Source organism: Actinia tenebrosa, unplaced genomic scaffold, assembly GCF_029948245.1.
Source record: "Actinia tenebrosa isolate PJP-AT-01 unplaced genomic scaffold, QUT_ActTen_1.0 PGA_scaffold13__45_contigs__length_12533684, whole genome shotgun sequence".
Classification (NCBI taxonomy): Eukaryota; Metazoa; Cnidaria; class Anthozoa; order Actiniaria; family Actiniidae; genus Actinia; species Actinia tenebrosa.
In genome coordinates this window covers 7,928,252-7,952,726 of record NW_028292573.1, presented here as the reverse complement: position 1 = coordinate 7,952,726, position 24,475 = coordinate 7,928,252, and the positions used below count along the sequence as shown (strand labels likewise).

The following is a 24,475-nucleotide window of genomic DNA, read 5'->3' as shown; positions in this document are numbered from 1 at the left end:
CTCTCGCCCAAGAAACTACCATTAACGCTAGATAACGTTAAATCTCATTTAAAATGAATTATAATAATGATATAACAATGTTGTCGCATTGGTTTTTCAATTCCTAGTGACCTAAATCGCCAGAGTTCCAATTTTCCAAAGTTCCATTTTTCTAACAAAAGATTACAAATGTTGACAAATAAACTCAAATGCTTTAGTCATATGACGAGTTAAGAGTTAAAATACAATCAGTACTGTAAATATCGTTTCGTTAGCGGTAATAGACACTTTAAGTAATAAATGCACAGCTGCCTGTAGTGTATGCATGTATGGTAAACAAGCAAGAGAACAATCCCCTTGCCCCATCATGTGCACACTTTGATGCTATTTTTAACTCGTTACCATACCCGCGCGATAATCATGCTTCCCTTTAATGTCTCGTTTCAGGACACGAAAAGCGCCATATTTCGCTACGTCCATGACAAAAACACAGGCTTTGTTTACTGAAAGTCTGGAAGACGTCTACCCTCAAGAAATCAACCAATCGGGTTCTTCACTCAAAATATCTCCAAGCTAAAAATAGCATCAAACTGTGCACATGATGGTTACAAGGCTATATAGGTAGGATTCCTTCTCTTAGTTCATATTCTCTTGAAACAAGTTATTTGTGTATAGATAGAGTCACTCTATAGCCTAGCATGAGCTTGTATCGAGGATGTCTTTGGTTGAAGGGGGCATTTTATTACTGGTGTCCACCTATTCATTGGTAAATTTCTACGAGAGCTTTGCCTGAGAAAAAGGTGCCTAAAACAGCAGAAAAGATTCCCAGAAGTATAATAGAAACATTGCAAAAACGTATGCACCAGCTCAAAGAAGCTCCCTTGAGCTTAAGGTGAAACAAACACGGAAAGACAAATGAAAACAAAGACGCTATCATACTCCCAAAGAAGGCTAGAAGAAGAGCGAAGTGTGGGACTACAAGAGCCGTTACCAAGGTAACGAACAGTAAGAATAAACGAGTCAACGAGAACGAAAGCATTCTGGGTAATCTGTGAAGGCATGAATCTGACGCGATTGATTCTTGGATAACTTGATAAACGACAGAGACAGGAAAAGCATACGAGCAAAGAACATTAAGACTAAGAAACACACAGATAACGTGGTAAAGAATGTTTACAGGAAAATTATTCAAAATTACTTCTTGAGTTAAGCCGACGAATGTCAAAAAAGATGTCAACGCGAAGACAACTTTAATAAGAGTGACAAATAAGAATGAAAAGCCAAGGACCTTACTGAAGGATTTCTTGTATATCATACATCCTTCTAGGCGAGGAAGAGCCGGGTGAGCTGTGTAACTAAAGACTATGATCCCAAAAGCTACAAAAAACCCTTGGCTGTCCCAAAACAATAGATTTTCCAATTTCCATGAAGATGCATGCGAAAACCCGTGCCATAGAACAAATCCAATTGGTACCATGAGAACTACGACCCCTAGCAAGCTAACCCAGGCAATTCTTGATAGATGTTTGAGAAAGATAGTTGGTAGAACACCAACTGCGCCCACGATTATCCACATTCTCTCACTCAGCGGTAATTTTGGAAACGCATGCGTAAGGAATGATCCACTTAGAACCAAATATGACGTAGACACCATTAGGAGTCCAATGCTTTGTAAGATGATTACGAGTTTTTTACCATATTTGGGAAAAGACGCCTCGCCCAAGTCTTCAACGGTCGAACGAACTCGAATTTTCCTCTTTTCGTTGTCTTCTTCGTATAAACACTCAATCATAGCTACTCCAGTGTAGTGACATATAATTGGTACGACGAGCAGTGCTATTAACGACGCTATACCCCCTTTTAAGATAGCATATGGTAAACTTAAGAGACCAATCCCTTCGATGTCGCAGATGAAGTTAGCCGCAGCCTTCCAGCTTGACATCTTTATCGTGCGTGGAGCTATCTCTTCGACATTAACGATGTCAGTGTCGTCAAGATTTTCGTCTCCTCTTTCTCCAACACTATTTCTACTTGAAGCTAGGTTATCAAAACTCAACATCTCGTGGTTTGCTGAAATTGAAAAGAGTAGTGTCATTTTAAGGCACTGTTTTCGTCGTACGCACTAACTTGAGATGACACTTAGTCGCGAAAGGGAAATAGTCCCCTTCACAGTTCCCTGCGCCATCTTGAAAGGTAGCCGTGCCTTTGCATCGAAGTGAGACGAACAGTGAGCTTGCAATGATAGAGACATGGGAATAATTGTTCAAGGTGTTTAAAAAAGGTCTCTATCATTGCAAGCTCACCGTTCGTCTCGCTTCGCTGCAAAGGCACGGCTACCTTTCAAGATGGCGCAGGGAACTGTGAAGGGGAATATTGGGCAATAGCCTGCCGTACGGTGGCCCAAAAGGAACATGCAGCAATTAGACGAGTTGCTGCATGTTAGACGAGTTGCTGTAAATAAGAAACGAGTTGCTGCATGTTAGACGAGTTGCTGCAAATAAGAAACGAGTTACTGCATGTTAGACGAGTTGCTGCAAATAAGAAACGAGTTACTGCATGTTAGACGAGTTGCTGCAAATAAGAAACGAGTTACTGCATGTTAGACGAATTGCTGCAAATAAGAAACGAGTTGCTGCATGTTAGACGAGTTGCTGTAAATAAGAAACGAGTTGCTGTAAATAAGAAACGAGTTGCTGTAAATAAGAAACGAGTTGCTGCATGTTAGACGAGTTGCTGCAAATAAGAAACGAGTTGCTGCATGTTAGACGAGTTGCTGTAAATAAGAAACGATTTGCTGCATGTTAGACGAGTTGCTGCAAATAAGAAACGAGTTACTGCATGTTAGACGAGTTGCTGCAAAAAAGAAACGAGTTGCTGCATGTTAGACGAGTTGCTGCAAATAAGAAACGAGTTGCTGCATGTTAGACGAGTTGCTACAAATAAAAAACGAGTTGCTGCATGTTAGACGAGTTGCTGCAAATAAGAAATGAGTTGCTGCATGTTAGACGAGTTGCTGCAAATAAGAAACGAGTTGCTGCAAATAAGAAACGATTTGCTGCATGTTAGACGAGTTGCTGCAAATAAGAAACGAGTTGCTGCAAATAAGAAACGAGTTGCTGCATGTTAGACGAGTTGCTGTAAATAAGAAACGAGTTGCTGCATGTTAGACGAGTTGCTGCAAATAAGAAATGAGTTGCTGCATGTTAGACGAGTTGCTGCAAATAAGAAATGAGTTCCTGCATGTTAGACGAGTTGCTACATGTTAGACCATAGTTAATGAAGCGGAATAGTTTGGAAACCCCTTATAGAACAAAGCGTTTGAGGTCATTTGAGGTTGAACCGTACCATCATGTGATACTGACCGTGCACGATGGACCAAAGCAAGTATGGCTGAAAATACTCATTTCCTTATTATTTTCATGTATGAACATTTTGAAAGTGAAAACTTTCATTTGATGACCACAAACTATGCGAATAAATATTTCCGCGCAGATACAGTCAAGATACTAGATGATAAATAAGAAAGCATGGAAAAAGGCACTTTCCTTTTCAATAAACAATTAATATCAATCATATAGGGTTAATTAACAAATAATAAGTATTTTAGAACGTTTTTTTAAAAGAGAAACAACTTCTATACCCTTATTCTGTGAACAAACGGAGCAACTTTTCCTTCTCTGTGCACGGTTAGAGGAAAACAAGTTTGTTAGTGTTTTTACACTATTAAGTGTACATCCTCTTTAAATCATAGAGCGGGTGCAATTAAACCGTGAAATAAAATCAAACTAAATACTGACAAATAGTATCTAATAGTTGCTATCACTCAACCAGAACATTCCAAGGGCGGATCCAGGGGGGGGGGGGCAAAGGGGGGGGGGGCTAAAGCTCCCCCCCCCCCCCCCATTTCAACAGAAAAAAAACAAAATTTTTTATATTGTTTTTAGTTGTGTTGACGGAAGAAACTCAATTAGCCCCCCCCTAAACTCAATTAGCCCCCCCCCCTAAAATTTTGGCTGTATCCACCCTTGCATTCATCATACAAAGACAAATTTATTGTTTAATAAAAGTTCTGGTTTTGTTTGATTTTATGTGGATAAAGTCGAACAAAAACCTAGAACAGTAGGTTTCCCAATAAACATTTTGCGCGCAGTTTACCGATTTGCACTGAATTCTAGAAAAGCTTAGTTTAACTTTCCATATTTTGCTAGATAAACTTCAAGCGATTCTCAGCTGCTTAAGATTTCAATTTCATGTGTTTGTCTTTGCTCGATTTGACGCGTTTGTCTTTCCTCGGATCAGCAGACTTATGCTTAATAGTGTAGTCAAAACATTTTTTATGTTACTGCAGCCTTGCTTTAATGTTCGGCTGTGGTTCCAATCCAGGCATTGCATTTGAATACAGGATTCCTTATTATTGTTTGAAAACTTATTGATTTCATTTTAAACTATTTTACGGAGTTTTTGGCTGACTCGTCGAAACTCAATTGAAGATTGAGGCCTCTTCTTTGGTACCCGGTTCATATCTTAGCTGCATGTAAGTTTTTAAATTTGAATTAAAATCTAAGTAACGATTCCTGGTCAAAGAGTGACTGTATCAAGCTTCTATGAGAAGTATAGTAGAAATATCATACGGAAGGCGATTCTAGCCCATGAGCGTGCTATTACCATTATCACTGAAAACTTATCTTGGTCAAATATGAACTTATCAAAAATCATATATATATTTTTTCTTATAGTTTACCAGTGAAGCGTGGATTTTTATCGGCCTCTGTTCGTTCCACGTCAGCTTTGTCGTTATTGTTAAATGTTTGAAGTTGTTTAAAGGAAAGAAGCTCGATCGCCATTGTTCTTCGATAAAATGTGTTTCCAGCATCAGAAGCATATAGATCTAGTTAGTAACTTGCAGCTAATCAAACAAACTTTAAGGTGACGTCTCTATAGAGCTTTTAAGCGTGACGTCAGTCAAATCCACACGCAGCCCAAGCTCTGTCGGGTTCAGAAACATAGAACATAAAAGCTGAGACCGAAATGGCAGTTGGGAAATGACATAATTATATTATTATTTATTTATTTGCGCCATCCATGCAGTCGGTTTAGGATGCCAAACGCGTATTAAAAACAGTGGATGATGCCACGGGTCGCCGGTCACATCATGCATCTAATTAACGTACTTCCCATGTGCCATTTCAGTCTCAGCTTCTATGTTCTATGTTTCTGAACCCGACAACGATTCTTTAATAAGCCTGAAGCGAGATGACGTTTTACCCCCGTCTCTAGACCATAATTCTTTTCACATTGCTTTTGCTCTTTAATTATGACTATTGTTCTTGTGTTCTCTAAGGAAACAAACATTTTAATATGAAAGAATTTAAAAAACTATTATGGTATAGAGTCGGGGGTAAGACGTCATCTCGCTTCAGGCTTATTGAGTGAACATGCATCAAGAATTTTGCGCTACTGCTCTAAGCGCATGCTCAATGGATCAAAAAGTGGTATCCTGGGCCCGGTAGTACGAAGCCTGGATAGCACTATCCAAGGGATAAATCTTATCCAGTGGATAAATATATTTTGGTTTGCAGCATCGACTTATCCACTGGATAAGGATTTATCCGCTGGATAGCGCTATCCAGGCTTCGCACAACCGGGCCCTGGGTTGTAAAAATCAATTGACTCCATTGAAGTCGAAGACGTCTTTCGTAATTGAAGTTCAGACGTGTAATTCATCACAGAATTCGCTTCCAAACTCAACAAAATATCAAACTAAACAAAGTAGGTGTTAAAAGGAAAATAAATAAAAGGACGTTTTCTGATCTTACCAGCTAAATTGAATATTTCAAATGTGAAACTTCTGAAAAAAGCGCAACTAGTATTACCACGAGTTCGCCACAGGGCGGTTTGATTTAAGGCCTCCAGGCGCCCTCTGGAATGTTTTCATATTTCCATATCTTCGACAGTAGCTCGTGTATCACGTGTGCTGAAAATTCAACGTTTGCCTTAAGTACAATGCACTTTGGTATTGGAATGAACTATTCAGTATGCAGTCAGAGTACAGGGATTACTGCCATTAATCCATGCAACAGTTAAAAAATATGAGGTTATGATAAGTAATATGAAGGGAAAGTAATGATTCTTAAACTAACGACGACTATGAAATTCTTGTGATATTTTTTGTTGCCTGTGATCGTGATTGTGATTGGTCGATTAGGTCACGTGCCACTTGATCAACCTCCTCTGGCACGCAGACACGCTCACGCCAAGGTCACGGCAATGCCAGACCAATCACATTGCGCGTGAAAAAAAACAGCCAATTAAAATTCTAGAAAGCATCAAGGTCATGGTACGTCACGCTTACGGCACTGAGCTTTTCACAGTCATAAGAAAACTGCGGCTCTAATCGACACGAGTGAAAAACGTCTGATAAACGTGCCTGATAAATTGGACTTCACAAAAAGCCAAAACTTAGTGTCCATGCTTGAAACTTAAGGCTAATTCTTTCATATTGTGTATGTTAATACAGTATCTTGATCTGACGAAAGTATACTTGGAGAAAACAAACATTTATTTTCTCATTCAAACGCTTCAGATTCTTAGAAAACGAAATCCACGCATGCGCAAACGTTTTTCTTGAGTGTCCTCTGGTGCAGTAATCAGTATGATTCAACGCGTTTTTTGAAATAGCTGTATGCTGACCCTCCTCACCAAAAGAGATGCGTAGATCGAAGAGAACTTTAGCCAAATGCTTATTATTCGGTTGCTTCTTTATTACAGTTGCTAACATCACGGTTTGGCTTAATACTTCAGGTAAGAATAAGAAAAAAATAATTTTAACAGTTAAATAATATTCTTCCTTCCTACCGGTTCGAGCTCCAGGGAAGATAGTGAAACAGCGAAGTGAATCTTCCGTTTATTCTAACACGAGATTATACCTCCAATCTTGCCAAATATTAGACAGATTACAAAGATTCAAGGGACCGTTCATTTTTTATCGGGAGGGGGGGCTGGTGGTTTTGAGAGGGGGGCCACCCGAGGAAAATTGCCAAAAAAGGGGGGGGCAGGCACAACATGAGGCATTGAGAGGGGGGGCTACGCTTTTTATAAACATACTTTTCCTTAATAAATTTTTATTACAGTCGATATAGAAATTAAAACAGGAACAATGTGCTATAAATGTGTAAAAATAAATATCTATAGTATATATTAATAACGAAAGTGATAAAGCTATATCAGCAGTCCATTAAAAGTCTTCCTCCTCACTCTCGCCATCTTCATCAGTGCCAGCAGCATCGTCACCATCGCTGTATTCATTTTCATCAGTATCATCATTGACATTGTCCTCACTGTCATGTAAACCAACTTCAATATGGGCATCAGTATTTGAATTGGTGTCCTGCTCTTCGGGATAAAGGTGAGAGAAGACTTCATCCGCTATCTTTGTTCGTAAATTTGTGAGCAGTCTACTAGCAGCTGCATTTGTGAGGTGATTTGCAACTATTTGAGCGACACACTTTGCTTCTATGCCGCCTTTCACCGAAGCAATGTTTTCGACAGCAATGAATAGTTCGGGGACCTTGATGGATGGAGGGTAAGAAAAGAAGTTGGGGAGTTCAGCATCTATTGGATTTGATATACAAATACTGTATACTCGCTTAATATTGGCATCATATCGCTGCTGTCTTCTATTTTTTGTTTTCCTCTTATTTTCTTTCTTCTTTCTCTTCTCTGAGGTAAACTTCTGTGCAGAGCCTTTAAAAATCCGTTTGCAGTCGTCCAGCAGCCGCTGTAATGCTTCTTTGTGTTCAGTCACATTAGCAATTACTTTTTCAATGCCCGCTTTTCGTTTTGCATTAAATTCATGTTGGAATGTGCTCCCTTCCTTTAGGTTTCTCCCATTTGTGCTGAACAATGTGTTGTCATGTTTTTTAATTTCGTCAAGTGTGTCATTGAGCTTGTTTATAATGATAGAATGTTCATCAATGGCGTGGTTTATTTGTCTTCCGTCACCTGGTTTCACAGTGTAATTCGGTTGCAAAATCTTGCTGTACCTGTTTGAGCAGGGAACAAAGCACCAGAGTCTGTTACAGCCAACAGAGGAAAGTGGATTAGAGATAAGAGCCCTTCCAAGTCATGATTTTTGTGATTCACGTCTGTATGTAACACCGTCAGCCTACCGAATTATGTCGCATGAAGACAACCGGTAAGAAACTTTATACTTATACCCTTCGACTATCTTTAACGAAAGTAGATAATGTAAACATGAACAATAAGATAATTCCAATAAGTCTGTCATATCCCCATCGGTGTGTTGGACAAAGTGTAAAAATTTAAAGTAGACAGCTGTTGTAGACAATAGGGACGTCAACAGGAAATGCAACACCATATATTTATCTGAAGTATGGAATCTAACAACAAAAAGTATGCGGAGATATCATAGTACTGAGGAGACAATGATCGATCAATTAGATGTTAACCCTATTACAATGGCAGCCTTGAAATGTATATACTTTAGAATGTGAGTACTCCCTGTTACTTTGATTATCAATGTAACGTTACAATTACAGAACTCACTGAATTGTACACAAACATATATATGTATTTTTGAGGAATTGGTAGAGGGGGAGGGGGGGGGGGGGGGCATCTAAATGAAATATGAACGAGAGGGTGGGCCATACAAAAAATTTGTACCAAACTAGGCGGGCTATACATTTTTTTCTGAGAAAGCTCCAAAAACCACCAGCCCCCCCCCCTCCCGATAAAAAATGAACGGTCCCCAACTGAAAACAAGCCCAAAGTAGTAAAAAAGATACATATGTTATACCTCGAATATCGGCGAAGAAAGTCGAGAAGGAAGGACAGGAAAGCAAAATTACCTTAGAAGGATATTGATTTTTCGTATCTTTCGTCATGAAATAAGAATTTTCCTTTTCGTGTTACATTTTATCTAAATATGCTGGTATTATCTAGCGAACTCAGCAGATGAGCGAGGAAATATAGCATGGCCCAAAAATTATGCCAAAAAAAGAATGCAAGCCATTTCGCACATTCAACTGAAACAAGACGCAAGCAGTAAAAAATAGAATATTGGCAAAGGAAGTCGAGAAGGATGGACAGGAAAGCCAAACCTTACTAGGATATTGATTTTTCGTATCATGGATCCTGAACGAAGAATCTTCCTTTTCGTTTAGTCATCATCTAGCGGACCCAGCGGATGGGCTTGGAAATATAGCGTTGTTGCTCAAACATTATGCTAAATGGACTGCAAACCTTATAGCCGTGAAATAGCACAAAACACAGAGCGGGCCGGGGTCAGGCCAGGGTTATCTTATCATGCATCATTTTTACATCATTAATTATAATTTATGTGAATGAGAATATATATTAAATATATATTTGTACTGCGGTTGTCATGTATCAAATTGAGCTGATATCATCGCAGTATGTGAAGCAACTTATGCAGCTGCAAATTGAAGGACTGAATCTTGAACGGGATTTGATTTAAATCTTTAATTGCTTTTGGAATGTTTAAGTTTCTAGTTTTCTAGTTTAGTTTTCTAACTTACTTATGTTAGAATGTTAAGTATTAAGGATTTATCTAGCCTCCTAAGAACTGCTGCAAAGGAGGCTAGGATTTATCAAATGCTGGCTTATTTTTTATTGATATTAGCAACCATTAATTTTGATTTGTTAATTTGTCATTTTTTGTATTTTATATTAAATAAATTATTGTATTGTTATCATTGCGAGTGAGATATAACATTTTCCTATTTACAATAAGCAGCTAAACTTAATATATTTTCGAATTTAAACAATCAATTGTACTTAATTAGATGTATGTCATACCTGTTAGCGTTATATATTTTCTAAATTCTTTAAGAAATTAGAGATAAACTGCAGTACTTTTGTCCAGTAGGTTTGCCTTTGACAAATTACGACACAACTTCACAAAATGCTAAAAGTGCCTATGACACCTAGCTGATTTTCAGCATTGATTCTAAAAAAAGTAAATAGTTGAATGAAAAAAACATTTTATGGTTTGAGTGATGCACCTTGGAGATATCAAGGTTTATACCCGCAGGATATTTTACCTCTACAGAAAAGGTTTGTATATTTAATAATGCCTCCTTTAAATAATTACCAAGACACGAGTCTTCGAGCGGCGAGGTAAACATTCTCCGATATTCACTGAGGCTGAGGCAAATAATTGTTTTAGTATAAATACACAGGTGATTCTTCCAAAAAAAGAAAAAAAGAAGAAGGAAAAAAAAAAAAAAAAAAAGAAGATAAAAAGCATTTTTTCCGGTAACAGCAACAAAGCGGCTGGACGCCATTTTGGTTTATCGCTGGAGGCGACTATCGTGTGATAGTGTGAGTTTCTCGACCAATCAGCGCGCGAGATTTTCAAGAACCACCTGTCTATTTTTTACTAAAAAACACTTATACCAAGAGAAAATGAACTAAGAGAAGGAATCCCCGCGCCCCATCATGTGCACACTTTGATAATATTTTTAGAATCAATCATTATATAGTTTGTTTTTCTGCACGCTGCAAGTTTGTTTCTCAACCTCCCATACATTCGGAGCTAGGACTACCTGTTGTCAGTCGTAATGAAAAACTACCTCTGGGTCACAAATAATTCTATACAGATTCATTGTTAGCTTTTTGTTAGTTTTCGTAGCTTTCGTAGCATGGCGTTTTTGTCTATCTTTAGACATAGCATCATTTTCATTGTTGCTCTCCGGCTGTCGCATTCTCGTGGTCACAAACCATTGCATTCACAATATCCACTATTCATCAGTATACGCTTTCACTAAAAGAAATGCGTAGATCAAAGAAGACTTTGGCTAAATTCTTGCTATTCGGCATCGTCTTTATATTACTTGCAAACGTACTACTGGTTGGTTGGATTAAAACTTCAGGTAAGGATAGAAAAAAAAGCTAACTTTAAAAGTGAATGAATCTATTCTTTCTCGCCTGATCGAGCTGCAGAGTTAAAGACAGTGAAAGATGATTCCTATTTAACCGCTAAAACAGCGAATCAAATTGTCATTCTACACAGACTTTATCTACAATCTTGCCAAGTACTAGACAGACTAAAAACAAGCCCAAAGTAGTAAAAAATATACTTATTTTATACCTAGAATATTGGCGAAGAAAGTCGAGAAGGAAGGACATGAAAGCAAAAGCTTAGGATACTGATTTTTCGTATCATGGATCCTGAACGAAGAATCTTCCTTTTCGTGTTTCTGATATCTAAACATTCTTGTACTAGCTAGTGCTCCCTACAGGTGGGCTAGAAAATATAGCATGGCTCAGAAGTTATGCGCAAAATAATGCAAGCCATATATCCGTGAAATAGCACAAAGAATAAATAGCTCTAAACACATCTATCTCTTTCGCTTTCAATTGTTTCATTGGTGCTGTTTTGTACTAGTTTTTAATAGTTACAGGGTTCGTGTTACTCCTTAAACTCCTTGAATTTTTGTTTTGATCATTAGAGTACAAACACTATAAGTGTGTAACATAACTGATACCACTAAATACTGTTAAATTATTGTTTTCTATTGTTTAATTAGCACTATTTACTACTAAATAGTGCAAAGTGTTACACACTTTTAGTGTTTGTACTAGCTCTACTTGCATGGTTCTGAAATAGATCTAGTCAGAAAGATCGGAAAACCTGAAAGTCGGCCATGTGCAACCACCGTGTAAACCTTGGCATAGTTAGCTGAACACACTCCTTGAATATTCATTTTTGGGTCCTTGTATACTCCTTGAATAGTCCTTGAATTTTAAGTTTTTACTTTAGCGCGAACCCTGTAGTTAGTAATATGGATTGCATTCTACTGCAGCTTAGAATAGTTTGTGTCAACATTTTGACTGTTAGAACGACATTTACAAATGTCAGTAATAATCATAGTTGGTCTAGGCCTGGTTCTGAGAACATAGCCCACTGCATCTAAATATACTGCCCAATATCACAGTACCATAATACAGTGTGTTCATTCTCATTGAAAAAATTTAAACATAGCTTTTTATGCTTCTTATGTTCATTTATAGTATTCTTCTCTAGTTTAGGATCCTATTTTTTATTTTATTTGATGCAACATGAATCGATCTTTTTTCTTGATTCTTTTGATAACCCGAAGAAAGCTATGTGCGAGTGTGAGCATGCTCAGTGCTAGCCTGTCCTGGTGCTAGATATCCTCCCACATCGATAAATGGAATTCCAGCTTCTCATATGCATAGCTTGTCAACCCTTTATTGGATACGAAGTTCGTACGTGTTGGTATTAAGTCCGAAAATAACTAAGCGAGACCTTTTTTAAAACCTTGGACAATTATTCACATGCCTCTATCATTGCAAGCTCGCCGTTCATCTGCCTTCGATACAAAGGCACGACTACCTTCAAAGATGGCGTAGGGAACTGTGAAAGAATCCATTCGTTTCTACGAGAAGAGTCTTTTATGCCCACCTTATAAAATCTCATATTTTGACTCATAAATTATTTTAGGGTTTGGTGAAGGTGTCACGACAGAAGCTGCTAAAAAGTCAGGTACGTGATTTATAAATATTTCATAATATCAAAAATGGTAATTATATACAAGAAGAGAAGAGAAAATGGAGTGGAGTGGAGTGGAGTAGAGTGGAGTGGAGCGCAGCGCAGAGAAGCGCGGTGCAGTGTGCAGTAGTAGGTGAATAGTGCATAGTAGGTGCAGTGCAGTGCAGTAGAATCGAGTCGAGTCCAAAATGCGCTATCTAAATATCTCATATTTTGACTCAAAAATTATTTCAGGGTTTGGTGAAGGTGTCACGACAAAAGCTGTCAAAACGTCAGGTACGTGATTTATAAATATTTTAAAATATCTAAAATGGTAATTATATACAAGAAGAGAAGAGAAGAATGGAGTGGAGTGGAGTGGAGTGGAGTGGAGTGGAGTGGAGTGGAGTGGAGTGGAGTGGAGTGGAGTGGAGTGGAGTGGAGTGGAGTGGAGTGGGGTGGGGTTGAGCGCAGCGCAGTGGAGTGTGCAGTGCAGTGCAGTGCAGTGCACTGCAGTGCAGTGCATTAGAGTCGTGTGGAGTCCAAAATGCGCTATCTAAATATCTCATATTTTGACTCAAAAATTATTTCAGGGTTCGGTGAAGGTGTGACGACAAAAGCTGTCAAAACGTCAGGTACGTGATTTATAAATATTTTAAAATATCTAAAATGGTAATTATATACAAGAAGAGAAGAGAAGAATGGAGTGGAGTGGAGTGGAGTGGAGTGGAGTGGAGTGGAGTGGAGCGCAGTGCAGTGCAGTGCAGTGGAGTGCAGTGCAGTGCAGTGCAGTGCAGTGCAGTGCAGTGCAGTGGAGCGCAGTGCAGTGCAGTGCAGTGCAGTGTAGTGCAGTGCAGTGCAGTGCAGTGGAGTCCAAAATGCGTTATTTTAATATCTCATATTTTGACTCAAAAATTATTTCAGGGTTTGGTGAAAGTGTCACGACAGAAGCTGCTAAGAAGTCAGGTACGTGGTTTATAAATATTTTAAAATATCTAAAATGGTAATTATATACAAGAAGAGAAGAGAAGAATGGAGTGGAGTGGAGTGGAGTGGAGTGGAGTGGAGTGGAGTGGAGTGGAGTGGAGTGGAGTGGAGTGGAGTGGAGTGGAGTGGAGTGGAGTGTGCAGTGTGCAGTGTGCAGTGTGCAGTGTGCAGTGTGCAGTGTGCAGTGTGCAGTGTGCAGTGTGCAGTGTGCAGTGCAGTGCAGTAGAGTCGAGTGGAATCCAAAATGCGTTGTCTTAATATCTTATACTTTGACTCAAAAATTATTCCAGGTTTTGGTGAAAGTAACATAACAAAAGCTGCTAAAACCCGAGGTAAGTTAAAATAGTAAATAAGGTTAAAGTCAAAAACAGTTACAGTTCTTTCAATTCATCTTTCAGCTTTCCTTGTGATCGGTGTTCCGACAGTTAGGCGACCAAAAGCGGCCAGCTACCTCAGCCAAACGTTAAAAGAGTTAGTGGAAGGATTGGAAGAACATGAGAAAAGCGAAGTCCTTATCTTAGTCTTCATAACAGACTTCAATACAACTGTTATCCAAAGCATACGGAAAGAAATATCCGATTCATTTGCGAAGGAAATGAATTCTGGATTACTACGGGTGGTCACGGCGCCTCGGTCGTTTTACCCAAGCCTCGAGAACCTTCCGCGACTGTGGGGAGACTCGCCTGAGAGAGTAAAATGGTGATCCAAGCAGTGCTTAGATTACGCATTCCTATTTGAATATTCCAAAGATTTGGGTGAATACTATCTTCAGATCGAAGACGATATCTCAACAAGTAAAGGATACCTCAAGACAATTAAGAATTTCATAACAACCAATGAGAAGAGAGCGTGGTCAGTATTAGAGTTTGGTGCGCGAGGATTCATTGGTATAATGTATCGAACCACTGATATTGGTCGATTGTCAATGTTTGTCAAATCTTTCTTCTGGGTACTACCTATTGATATATTGAATCGACAATTCAACGATTTCCATCTGCATGGGAATCCTGCTTGGGCGAGGTGTCGTCCCCCAATCTTTCGTCATGTGGGCACATTTTCATCTCTCGTTGGCCAAGTGCGCCCGCTTGAAGACATTAAAACTACCTATCGGATATACAAAGACAGTCACAATCCTCATGCTGAAGTCAATACATCAATAATAAGCTATAACAGACACAATATCACATCTGCGTATGACACTACTTTCCATGGGATGTTCTGGGGTAAAAATATCAAGATAGGAGACTACATTTTAGTGCGTTTTTATACTCCAGCACGTGTTTCTAGGCTGATTGTCGAATCTGGTGGAGTTAGCGCACCTGAGGATTACTTTGGAGGAGCTAAGTTATCTTACAGCAACAGCGATGGTAGGGGACAGTGTGGTCTCTTTACCCTGTGGCAGGAATACAAAGATACTGGGCAATTAAAGGCACAGAGCAACAGTGCTAAAGGAATTCTTTGTCAATGTTTGAAAATTGAAATCACTGAAGTACGGAAAGATCAAATAGGTAGAACGAGATGGCTTGCTATACGAGAAATAGCTGTATGGACTACATCTAGCTAGGTATATACTTCAAGATATATATGGAAAGATCAAATAGGTAGGACGAGATGGCTTGCTATACGAGAAATAGCTGTATGGACTACATCTAGCTAGGTATATGCTTAAAGATATATACGGAAAGATCGAATAGGTAGGAAGAGATGGCTTGCTATACGAGAAATAGCTGTATGGACTACGTCTAGCTAGGTATAAACTTAAAGATATATACGGAAAGCAGCAGTAAGGGGGACTCGCGAAGCGCCGGCATTGCCAAAAATCACAAATCGAAAAACACCAGGGGGGGGGGGGTGGGGTTTTTGGAGCAGTGACGAGGCCCTACGGGGGGTCTTGCGCGATCGGGTGGCAGCGCGAAAAGTCCCTTACTGCTGCTCTGTTGGGTACCGCAAACGGAGGTTAAGATATTTGTCGGATATACGATGCATGAATGCACCAATGACTTCTGTGTGATTTGCCTAAGATTCAAAGTTAATATTCCAAAACCCAAGGGTTTCTGGTGTTGTGGTAAAAAAATGCAAATAGAAGACGACACGTCAGCACAGTGTTACGAGTGTGGTAAGAATATTCGTAATGCCGTACCAAATGCTACCAAAGAGCAGTATTACGCAAACGGAGGTCGTACGAAGACCCCATACAAGAGAATAAAATACTTCCGAGACTGGATGAGTCATATCCAAGGTTTACATCCGGTATATTTAGGCGATGAAGTAAGGCAGAAAATCATAGACCACTTAGAAGAGTCAACCCCGCGAAGTCTACGAAAGACATTGAAAAAATTAAAGCTAGGAAAATATTACAAAGCTATTCCCTATCTTTTGTCTGAAATTACCGGTAAGTCTATTCCCGGGGTTTCTGATATGAGCAGAGCCGAGTGGATGTTTTGTCGTCTGGATAAGGATATTCCTTATTACCCTGACGTAATCTACGAAATATTCCAGCAAATTGACTCCAATCACCCGCTGTTAGAATGGATTCCGAGAAGATGAAATGTGCAGCCGAAATCCCCCTACGTTCTTTTCAAAGCAAATGTCTACTGAGCGAGTTTTCTTTGCAGCTCCTCTTTTGCCTCCTGATAGATCTTTTTGCGAGATTCCTCGGAAAGATCTTTCACGATGGTTTTTTTATTACCCGACTTTAGCTCGCCGTATTTCTTTTCCTCCGCGAGGATCAAAGAGAACTCCGTGTCGTCTATGCGGCGGTCCCGCAGAGCTTGGGAGACTAAGTCGGCGATGGTGTTAGCCTTTGCTCTTGCTAGGGCTATGTGTGTGTCGTGCTTGGATATCTTACCGGACAATTGCTTTATAATACCTGTCGTAACAGCGGAAACGATGCCACAGACGGCTCCAACGCTGGCCAAAGGAACGCCAACGACTATTCCAGGTCCGGTGAGTGAGGTAGCAACGCCAGTGCCTGTTAACGCCACGGACATGGAGCCGGAAGTTATTGCGATTTTATGTAGTATGCTTCGGGCTCTAGCATACTTTTTTCTAACCTCTTCGTAGTGTTTCGCTTGCCCTTCCAAGTAAGCCAGTATTAAGTTTGCTTTATTCAGACGAAAGTTCTCGGCATTTAATTCGTTGGGGCCCTCCTTAGGAAGTTCAGGATAAAGTGGAGGTGCTGATGGTATAACATCCATTATATATACTAATGTACGACGCCTTTGGGAATAACGTAGAGGAGCAGCCGCATCACGACAACCGGGATTACTGGAACTGGAGGGCCTTTAGGAAGATGTTTCCACATGCAGACCCCAGTAAGTTTGAAAGAAGACCCGATGGGATTTACTATAACGGCGAAAGAATGTACAGTAATGAGGATTTGAAACCTACGCTGGTTAATCAGATAGACAATCAGTTGAAGAATCCTGGTTACGTTAAACCCACGCCTACGGTATCTGTGCAGCATCCCACGGTAACGCAAGGTTGGTCAAAGGAATTATTGCTTGGTACCAGTACTTATCCGATACCCGCGGTTCCATTTGACAAGCACCCAAGCTTGGACCTAACGTTAAACATGCGGATCTCTAACGAGCATTCCTTTCCGTTAAAGGTGCGAGATATCTTCAAAGACGTACCCATTAATCATACCACCGCTAAGGAATCTCATGAATGGTTAAGTGGTCCTAACATGCGTTATTGGCCGCAGCAGTTGAACTTTGCGGTTTGGTGTGCCACTAGCGGCTGTGGGGTAAGCGCAAACTTGATGAAGAATTCAATATTTATGTTTCACTTTCACTTCACGGTTAGAAGAATACTGCATGAAATGGGGGTGGTTGCATTACCGGGAGATGCCACGTTTTATCCTAGAGATAACAAATACAGCGTGCCGGCTTATGATAGACTTTGTAAGGAGTTTGGCGTTGTAGGGAAGGATTTTAGATGTACCGCGGGTGCTAACAATGGTCTGGGACATATTTGGGCTTATTGGGGGATTGGTGGACATGTGCTAAGTGATAAGGAAGTTCATTCGCTGCAGTTGCGATGGAACACTGGGTATCACAAAGAAACTCACGACAGTAGCACCTTCTTTGAACCAAATGCTAAGACCACTAAGGAAGTTAGAGACGGACCTCTGTTCAAAGACGAGGGTGGTAAGTATGCAGGGGCCAATCCGCTGATTATCAAAATTACCAACGACGAGCAAACGAAGCAATACTTTAACTTTATACCCCCAGAAGGTAAAGGACTAACCAAAGCTGGCCTTGCCCGTTTAAACCGCAGCATAGAAGCTTACGTGTATTCCATTTTGGGAGCTCAGGTAAACACCCGATCCAGCATAATCGGAAATACGGGCGCCGCAGAAGAGACGCGAGCCGAAGCTTTGATCTTATTCGAAAGTTCGATCTTGGAGGGCGACATTAGCAAGGGCGTACAGCGTTACCAACTAGCTATACAAAATTCTAAGGCGAGGTTGGACTATGCAGTAGCCCCTGGTTGTTGGTTAATGCCTAGTAATTTATCTATAAATACTGGTTCTGTAGTAGGATACAACAACAAACTTCAACGAGCTACTAAGGATATGAAGTTTGGGGTAAATGACGTGAACTCTGACACCATCAGGAGGCACTTAGTTGAACAGCCTAAAAAAGTGCACCAACCACCTAAAAAAGAACCATACCGAGCGCCTAAAAAAGAACCATACCGAGCGCCTAAAAAGGAGGAGGAATATGACCACAACCTACTAAAGGCCGGCTTTACAGCTGCAAGCATTGGTCTGAGCTATTATATATGGCGATGAACAACCCCTACGTAGCTGGAGTAGATTGCGTTTACACGACTTACACAGGCGAGAAAAAATACACCCAGGCATCTTGGGTTGATGTCACGGGCATGTCCGTGAATTTGAACTACTCGGGAAAGAAGTTAATCCTTTGTAGTATTTGCATTGGCGCGAGCAGCCACGCCAACGTGGGCTTCAGGTTTTTGGATGCGAACGGTATACTGCAACCCATACGCGCGAAGACGAACAACAGGGCGGCCACACATTTTTCAGTAGAGCCGCCAACGGCGAGCGTCGAGAATCTTTCCGTTTGGACTTTTCACATGGTTGCCGACTGCCACGGGAAAGTAAAGCTGCAAATGCGCGTAGATGACACCGGGAGCGTTTGCGTAAATAGTATGGAAAATCAAAGAAATGCGGCTTTTAATCACGCCACCATTAGCACTCTTACGGTGTTAAGTATATGAACCCACATGCGAAGGAAGATTGGTTTCTTCATTACTTAGAGTATAAAAAATATACGGGTGGTGATAGTTGGCGCGACACTGGGTTGTGGGTTGAGGTAGGAGGCTTAGGATTGATTATTTGCACTATTAGCATTAATACGGGAGATAGTTGTAATGTTGGGTTTAGAATCCTAGACGAGACTAATACCCCGTTACCACCTTATAGGATAAAAAACGATAATAGGAACCCAGCCCATTTTTCATTTGAGCCCAACACACTAAGCGGAGAAGATTTAACGCCCGCGACTTTTCATATGATAGCTAATTGTCAATATGCAAAGCTTCAAGTTCGCCCCAGCGATGCCCGCGGTGGTGGTAAATACCCCGGCATCCTCCGAATAAATGGGCAATATGAATGGAAGGACGCTGTCTATAATCATAAGGCCATTAGCACCATGAGTGTGCTGCCGCTAGTTCCGCATTATCAAGGCGGTGCGAATACTATCTTTACTTATCCCCAGTCTAGAACACCTCGGACGCCTAACGACGATTATAAGCCGCCAGTAATACACAAGGATAAGATTAACCCTTCATCTTCTTCAGGAGTACCACCCCAATAGCGACAACCAAGATCCAAATGTTATTCCCCACGAACTTCAACAGTTCTCCGCCGGCCCTAAGTGCCAAGGAAACAACCGAACCCAGCAGCCCAGGCAAGCCGGCTGCCATCTTTTTTCCCAAGTCCGTCAGCCCATTGCCTAATTTCTTTACGCCAGCGCCTGTAGCCTTAAGCGTGGACAAGATTACTCCTACTACGCTCGAAATAGCGATCGCAAATGCCAGCGGCACGCCATACTTCAAAAGGGCTCTTTTTATCTTTTCCTTGGTGGTAAGCCCTAATTCTCTTTCCAGGTTTTCCCTTTGCGCTTGTAATTCCGCAAGGCGTACCTCAAGGGCTTCTACTTCCTTCCTAGCAGCCTCCCTTTCCTCTTCGGAGCGAGTTTGGTCCACAGCTACTTCCTGCTGCCGCTCTATTCGACCCTGCAGGTCTTCGATGGTCTCCTGAAGTTGTCTTATTTCCAGATCCTTTTCAGCCATTTGTGCTATAATACGCCTTTCCCTGTCGTGACTCTCCACTAATTCATTTCCTATGCGTACTAGCTGCTCATCCTTACCAGCCAAGCGGCTAAAGGCATTCTGAAAGTCCTTCACGGCAGTGGTCTTTTCATCTAACAACTTAGATATCCGCTGCCGAAAGTCGGCAACTTCGGCGGCATGACTTTCAACAGTAGCTTGGTTTCCCCTCATGAATTCGTCTTCCATTTCCTTAAATCTTTCTTCGAGGACGTCGTTTTCCAGCTCTAGATTCTGGAAAGACACCTTAAGAGCCGCCAAATCCTCACTTGCCCTTAAGAGGTCCTCGCGCTCCCTGGTGATTCGTTCTAAGTCGTTATTAACTGCCTCTGTTCGGCTAGTAATCTCGGCCAATTCTCGCTGCGCTTCCGCTAAATCATACGCAGAAGAGGCTTGCTCGGCAAGGCGTGCTGGTAAGGTCTGTATTTTATTTATCTTGGCCTCCAATTCCCGTTTTTGAGAGTTCAGCGTAGCAACTTCCTCTGTCTTGGTTTGGAGTGACTCACTTAGCGTTCCTACTTGCGCCCTTAATTCTTCGTATGTTCCATGGCCGCCTGCAAAGGCCGGTAATCTAGCTGCCGCCTTAAAGATCTTATTGAAATCCAGTCGCATTTCCTCCCTAGTCGAGCCTCGCTGCATGGTCAAGTTGGGCGTTCCCAGCGCATTTGTGACTCCTTTTGGAAGTTGGTTGTTAAGCAGGCTGGAATTCCTTCTTTGATACAGGTTGTGCCATTTTTCCCTACCCGATTCTCTAACTTGAATCTGCCCTTTGTCTCCTATTTGGATGTCTAAGAGAGCCAGGTTTAGGCTTGGGAATCGCTCTCTTAGGTCCTCGATGAGGTCCGCCATTAAGTCCGACCGCACGCCAAGGGATTCCATTTCTAAGTATTCTGGAATGGGCGTGTGGGGGTTCTTAGACCTAAATTTATCTCTCAAGGAACGCATAGCATCGCGGGCCCTCCTACCATACTTACTACTTAATTTCTCAAAGAGACTTCGTCCGTCTACGTTGTCATTAGGAAGTAAAGACTCGTATTCTTCATCGTTAATATCAACTTGGCCTTCTTCGGTAAGGGGGTCAAAATCCGTTCCTTCTACTTCCATTATATATGATAAGCTCAAAGTTAAATCCCAACGTATTACCTAAGCAGGTTGGCGGGCTGAAAGCAGAACGCACCTTTCACCGGGTCACCTTTACGCCCAGCAGCGCAAAGCCAGGTGAGACGCTGTATGTAGGCGTGCCCCGTCTAACGGATAACCTAGTATTGGTTCCTGGCACTCTGGCGTTAAGGTTTGACCTAGCAATACAACCAAGCACCAAGGACAAGCGATATACCGTCAATAACGTGGGTAGGAACCTCGTCTCTAAGATGAGAATCAAGTTCGCAGGGGAATCCCTCTTGGATTTGAATAGGTACGACCTGTACACCACGTATAAGGATCTGTGGCTAACAGCCTTTGACCGTGCACAAAAGATAGAGCAGGGAATTGGAAGTGTTATTCTTCGTAAGCTTCGCAGCTATACTAACCCGGCGCCTACTGATTCCAGTGGAGCAACCGCAGTAGCAGACGCGACGAGGGTAAAGACCGCCTATGGTAGCAAGTACGTCATACCTTTGGACTTTGAAGTGATTACGAACCATGGTGTGTACTACCCCAGGCAGTTATCCGAGTTACAGTTTGAAGTAACCTTGGCGGACACTACGAACGTCATAGGAGGAATGGACAGCGCAATTAGCGGGGCTGTTGATCCCTACAAGATAACTAACTTGGAATTACAGTACGAGACAGTCTACTCTGAGGAGCTGGCTCGAAGTGCGGGTATGGAATATAGCGCCGGAAAGGCATTCTTATACGACCACGTAGTAATGTATAAGACATTTAGCTTCCTAGATAAGACGGATGAGGTTATTAACCAAAGTATTAACATCCCCCGAAGAAGTCTCACGGGGTTGATGTTGGTGTTTGCTAAGCCCTACGAAGCCGGTAAGCGCGACTCCGAAGCCTTTCACAACCCCAACATTACTAACGTGGGGGTAAACATAAACGGAGTCCCAAACAAGGTCTACTCGCAGGGGATAAAGCCCGCAGACATTTACAGGGAGGCAAAGCGTAAGTTTGGCGACCAAATTAACCCTGAGGAATTCTTTAAGGATAAGTATGCGCTGTGGATCGATATGCGCACCATCAACGACGAAGACCTACATGGTCAGGGTTTACGTCTAGTAAATACGCAGGATGGCATAACATTGGAGATCAAGCGCACCAAGAACACCGATGCGCAGGATGCTGACAAGATAAACTGCTACATCTTCGTCGTCTCAGACGCGCAACTGAGCGTGGAAATGAACCAACTTAAAAGTGTTGCCTATTGATGGCTATAAAAAATATGCTATATATACAATGCTTCGCGTATTTGAAAACAACGAAACCAAACTGCAATGCATAGTGCAAGGCGAAACTTTGTACTTCAAAGCAAAGGAAGTGGCAGCTGCGTTAGGATATGAGCGCCCTAGAGATGCAATTAAGGATCACGTCTCTGATAAATACAAGAAAAGGTTGGATGAGCTAAGGGGGGCTCCAAATCACCGCTCCCTTGCTAACGCACAGCCACATTCCGTGTTCATTTCCGAACCTGGTTTGTACGAACTGATATTTAGTTCTAAGCTACCCAAAGCTGTGGAGTTTCGCGATTGGGTCTTCGAAGAAGTCCTTCCCGCATTAAGAAAAACAGGTAAATATGAAAGGCGGTTTGACGGTCCAAACAAGTTGGTATTCAAAATAGAAAATGAATTTGACCTACATAAAAAGGTGGTGGACTACATCCGCAGGTTTTACCCTAAGATACTTTTAGCCCCTGGTCTAGGTGAACTGCAGGATTCAGACGGCAAACGTATAAAGTGCTGGCAGAAAGGATATCAACGCGGTCAACCCGACTTAATGATCTTGAATGCGCACACACATTACTGTGGATTCTGCATAGAGCTAAAGACCCCGAAAGGCAACGGCAGGTTATCTGAGGATCAGCAACTGCTCTTACAGAGGTATGAAGAAAACGGCTATAAGGTGCTCATAAGCAGCGACTACGATGTCATTTGCAGGGAGATCACTGCGTATGCTGAACACCTACGAATTCCCTGCAGGTGGTGTTGTAAGGTCTTTAAAACCTCGGAGACTTTGGCAACACACTTAAAGATATTTCATAGAATATATGGACAAGGATAAATTTAACGAGTTAAAGTTTATACAAACACACTGGAGGGATTTGCAGGTGGGGGAGATTTATGAGATAAAGAATTACGTAGTCTTTGAAGACTTGGACCGCCTGCGTTTGGTCTTAAAGAATAAAAAAAGAATATACACCCTTTGGGCGCCCGATAGGATAAGGTACGCCATTGAAGGGCAGGACGTTACCCATGTTATGAGTCATGGTAAAAAGGATGGCAGGTGGGTATTTGACGTGGTTAATTGGGAGCCTGAGAGTCCTCTGCATTCGTAAGGACGTCTAATAGGGTCCGCTGCGCTTTAGGATCCGCGGAGCACCAATGCCCCACAAAGGATCCTTCCAGGAATACCCTGTCGCAATGAAGGCAGGTGTATTTTTTACGCGGTTTTGCAGGCGTAATGCAATCGGCTGGTAGTTCGCACGTAATACAGTCCATATATTGAAAGGGCGATTAGGAATGCCTCCTAAGAAGGCTGCTGCGTAGGCTAGCATATACCTTTAAAAAGGGGTTCCTATTATTCTTGTTGTTTTGTTGATGATACTTAACAAACAACAAGAAAAATAAAGTCGTATTTCGAGACTCTTTGCACAAGTCATACTTTACTACCTAGGAATATGAATCGACGTCTTTTGGGACACGAAAAGAGGTCTATGCCTTATTTGTTCTTAGTGCGCAACCTCCTTTAAAAAGGGTCCTTATTTTTATTGTTGTTTTGTTGATGATACTTAACAAACAACAATAAAAATAAGATCAGGATTTGAGACTCTTTGCACAAACCCTATCTTACTATCTTAGGTCCCCTTTCTAACTTCTACGGGCTTTCCTTGCCGCCTCGTTACTGGCATGCCAAGCATCAAAGCGATCTAAGTACTCTTTAAAGCCGCCTTGACCCTCATACAAACACTGCCAAATATGTTGACCGCTCCTTTGACAGCCGCAGCGCTCACAAGTTGCCTCCCAATATTCCCTATCTTCCCACCTTACACCTTCTACGAGGTCAAACTCCGCAAACGTTTCGTCTATTTCTTTCTTCCTTTGCGTTAACTCCTTTGTGGTTTCCTGCGGACAACATCTGGCGGCAACGTCACCGTGCTCCTCACATGCTACGCCTAGCAGATCGTAATTACCAAGGCATCTGTGTCGGTGCCAGGCGTCGGTAACGTCCTCGTCGCAGCGCACGCATACATTCTTTAAACAAACCCTTTTATTACGATGGTACTCCAAAGCCTGCGCGCTGCTAAACTGCTTATCACAGTCTTCGCAAACGGTAACGTTGTTTACTTCCTTACTGCATACCCGTCTTTCGACGTGATATTGCAATCTTTGCTTGCTGCTGAACTCCCTTTCACATTGCTTGCACTTCATTATAACTAAGTGTTATTTAAGC

At 41.6% G+C, this 24,475-nt stretch overlaps 3 protein-coding genes and 1 long non-coding RNA gene across 4 annotated transcripts; 3 read left to right on the top strand and 1 right to left on the bottom strand.

Moving 5' to 3' along the window:
- Positions 1-179: 179 nt before the first annotated feature.
- On the bottom strand, positions 180-5,122 carry LOC116287251 (vesicular inhibitory amino acid transporter-like). Its single transcript, XM_089028687.1, has 2 exons — positions 4,721-5,122; positions 180-2,049 (listed from the first exon to the last, which is right to left on the bottom strand). The coding sequence occupies exons 1-2, from the start codon at positions 4,821-4,823 to the stop codon at positions 740-742; spliced, it is 1,413 nt and encodes a 470-aa protein (XP_088884813.1). The 5' UTR covers positions 4,824-5,122; the 3' UTR covers positions 180-739.
- Positions 5,123-10,264: 5,142 nt separating this feature from the next.
- On the top strand, positions 10,265-11,359 carry LOC148911742 (uncharacterized). Its single transcript, XR_016119602.1, has 2 exons — positions 10,265-10,892; positions 11,115-11,359. It is a non-coding gene; the product is annotated as an uncharacterized LOC148911742 (long non-coding RNA).
- Positions 11,360-13,061: 1,702 nt separating this feature from the next.
- On the top strand, positions 13,062-15,338 carry LOC148911740 (alpha-1,3-mannosyl-glycoprotein 4-beta-N-acetylglucosaminyltransferase A-like). The gene is made up of 4 exons (XM_089028743.1): positions 13,062-13,149; positions 13,439-13,480; positions 13,792-13,833; positions 13,900-15,338. The coding sequence occupies exons 1-4, from the start codon at positions 13,062-13,064 to the stop codon at positions 14,202-14,204; spliced, it is 477 nt and encodes a 158-aa protein (XP_088884869.1). The 3' UTR covers positions 14,205-15,338.
- On the top strand, positions 14,394-15,065 carry LOC148911741 (alpha-1,6-mannosyl-glycoprotein 4-beta-N-acetylglucosaminyltransferase-like). The gene has a single exon (XM_089028741.1). It carries the CDS (start codon positions 14,394-14,396, stop codon positions 15,063-15,065), a length of 672 nt encoding a protein of 223 aa, XP_088884867.1.
- Positions 15,339-24,475: the final 9,137 nt, after the last annotated feature.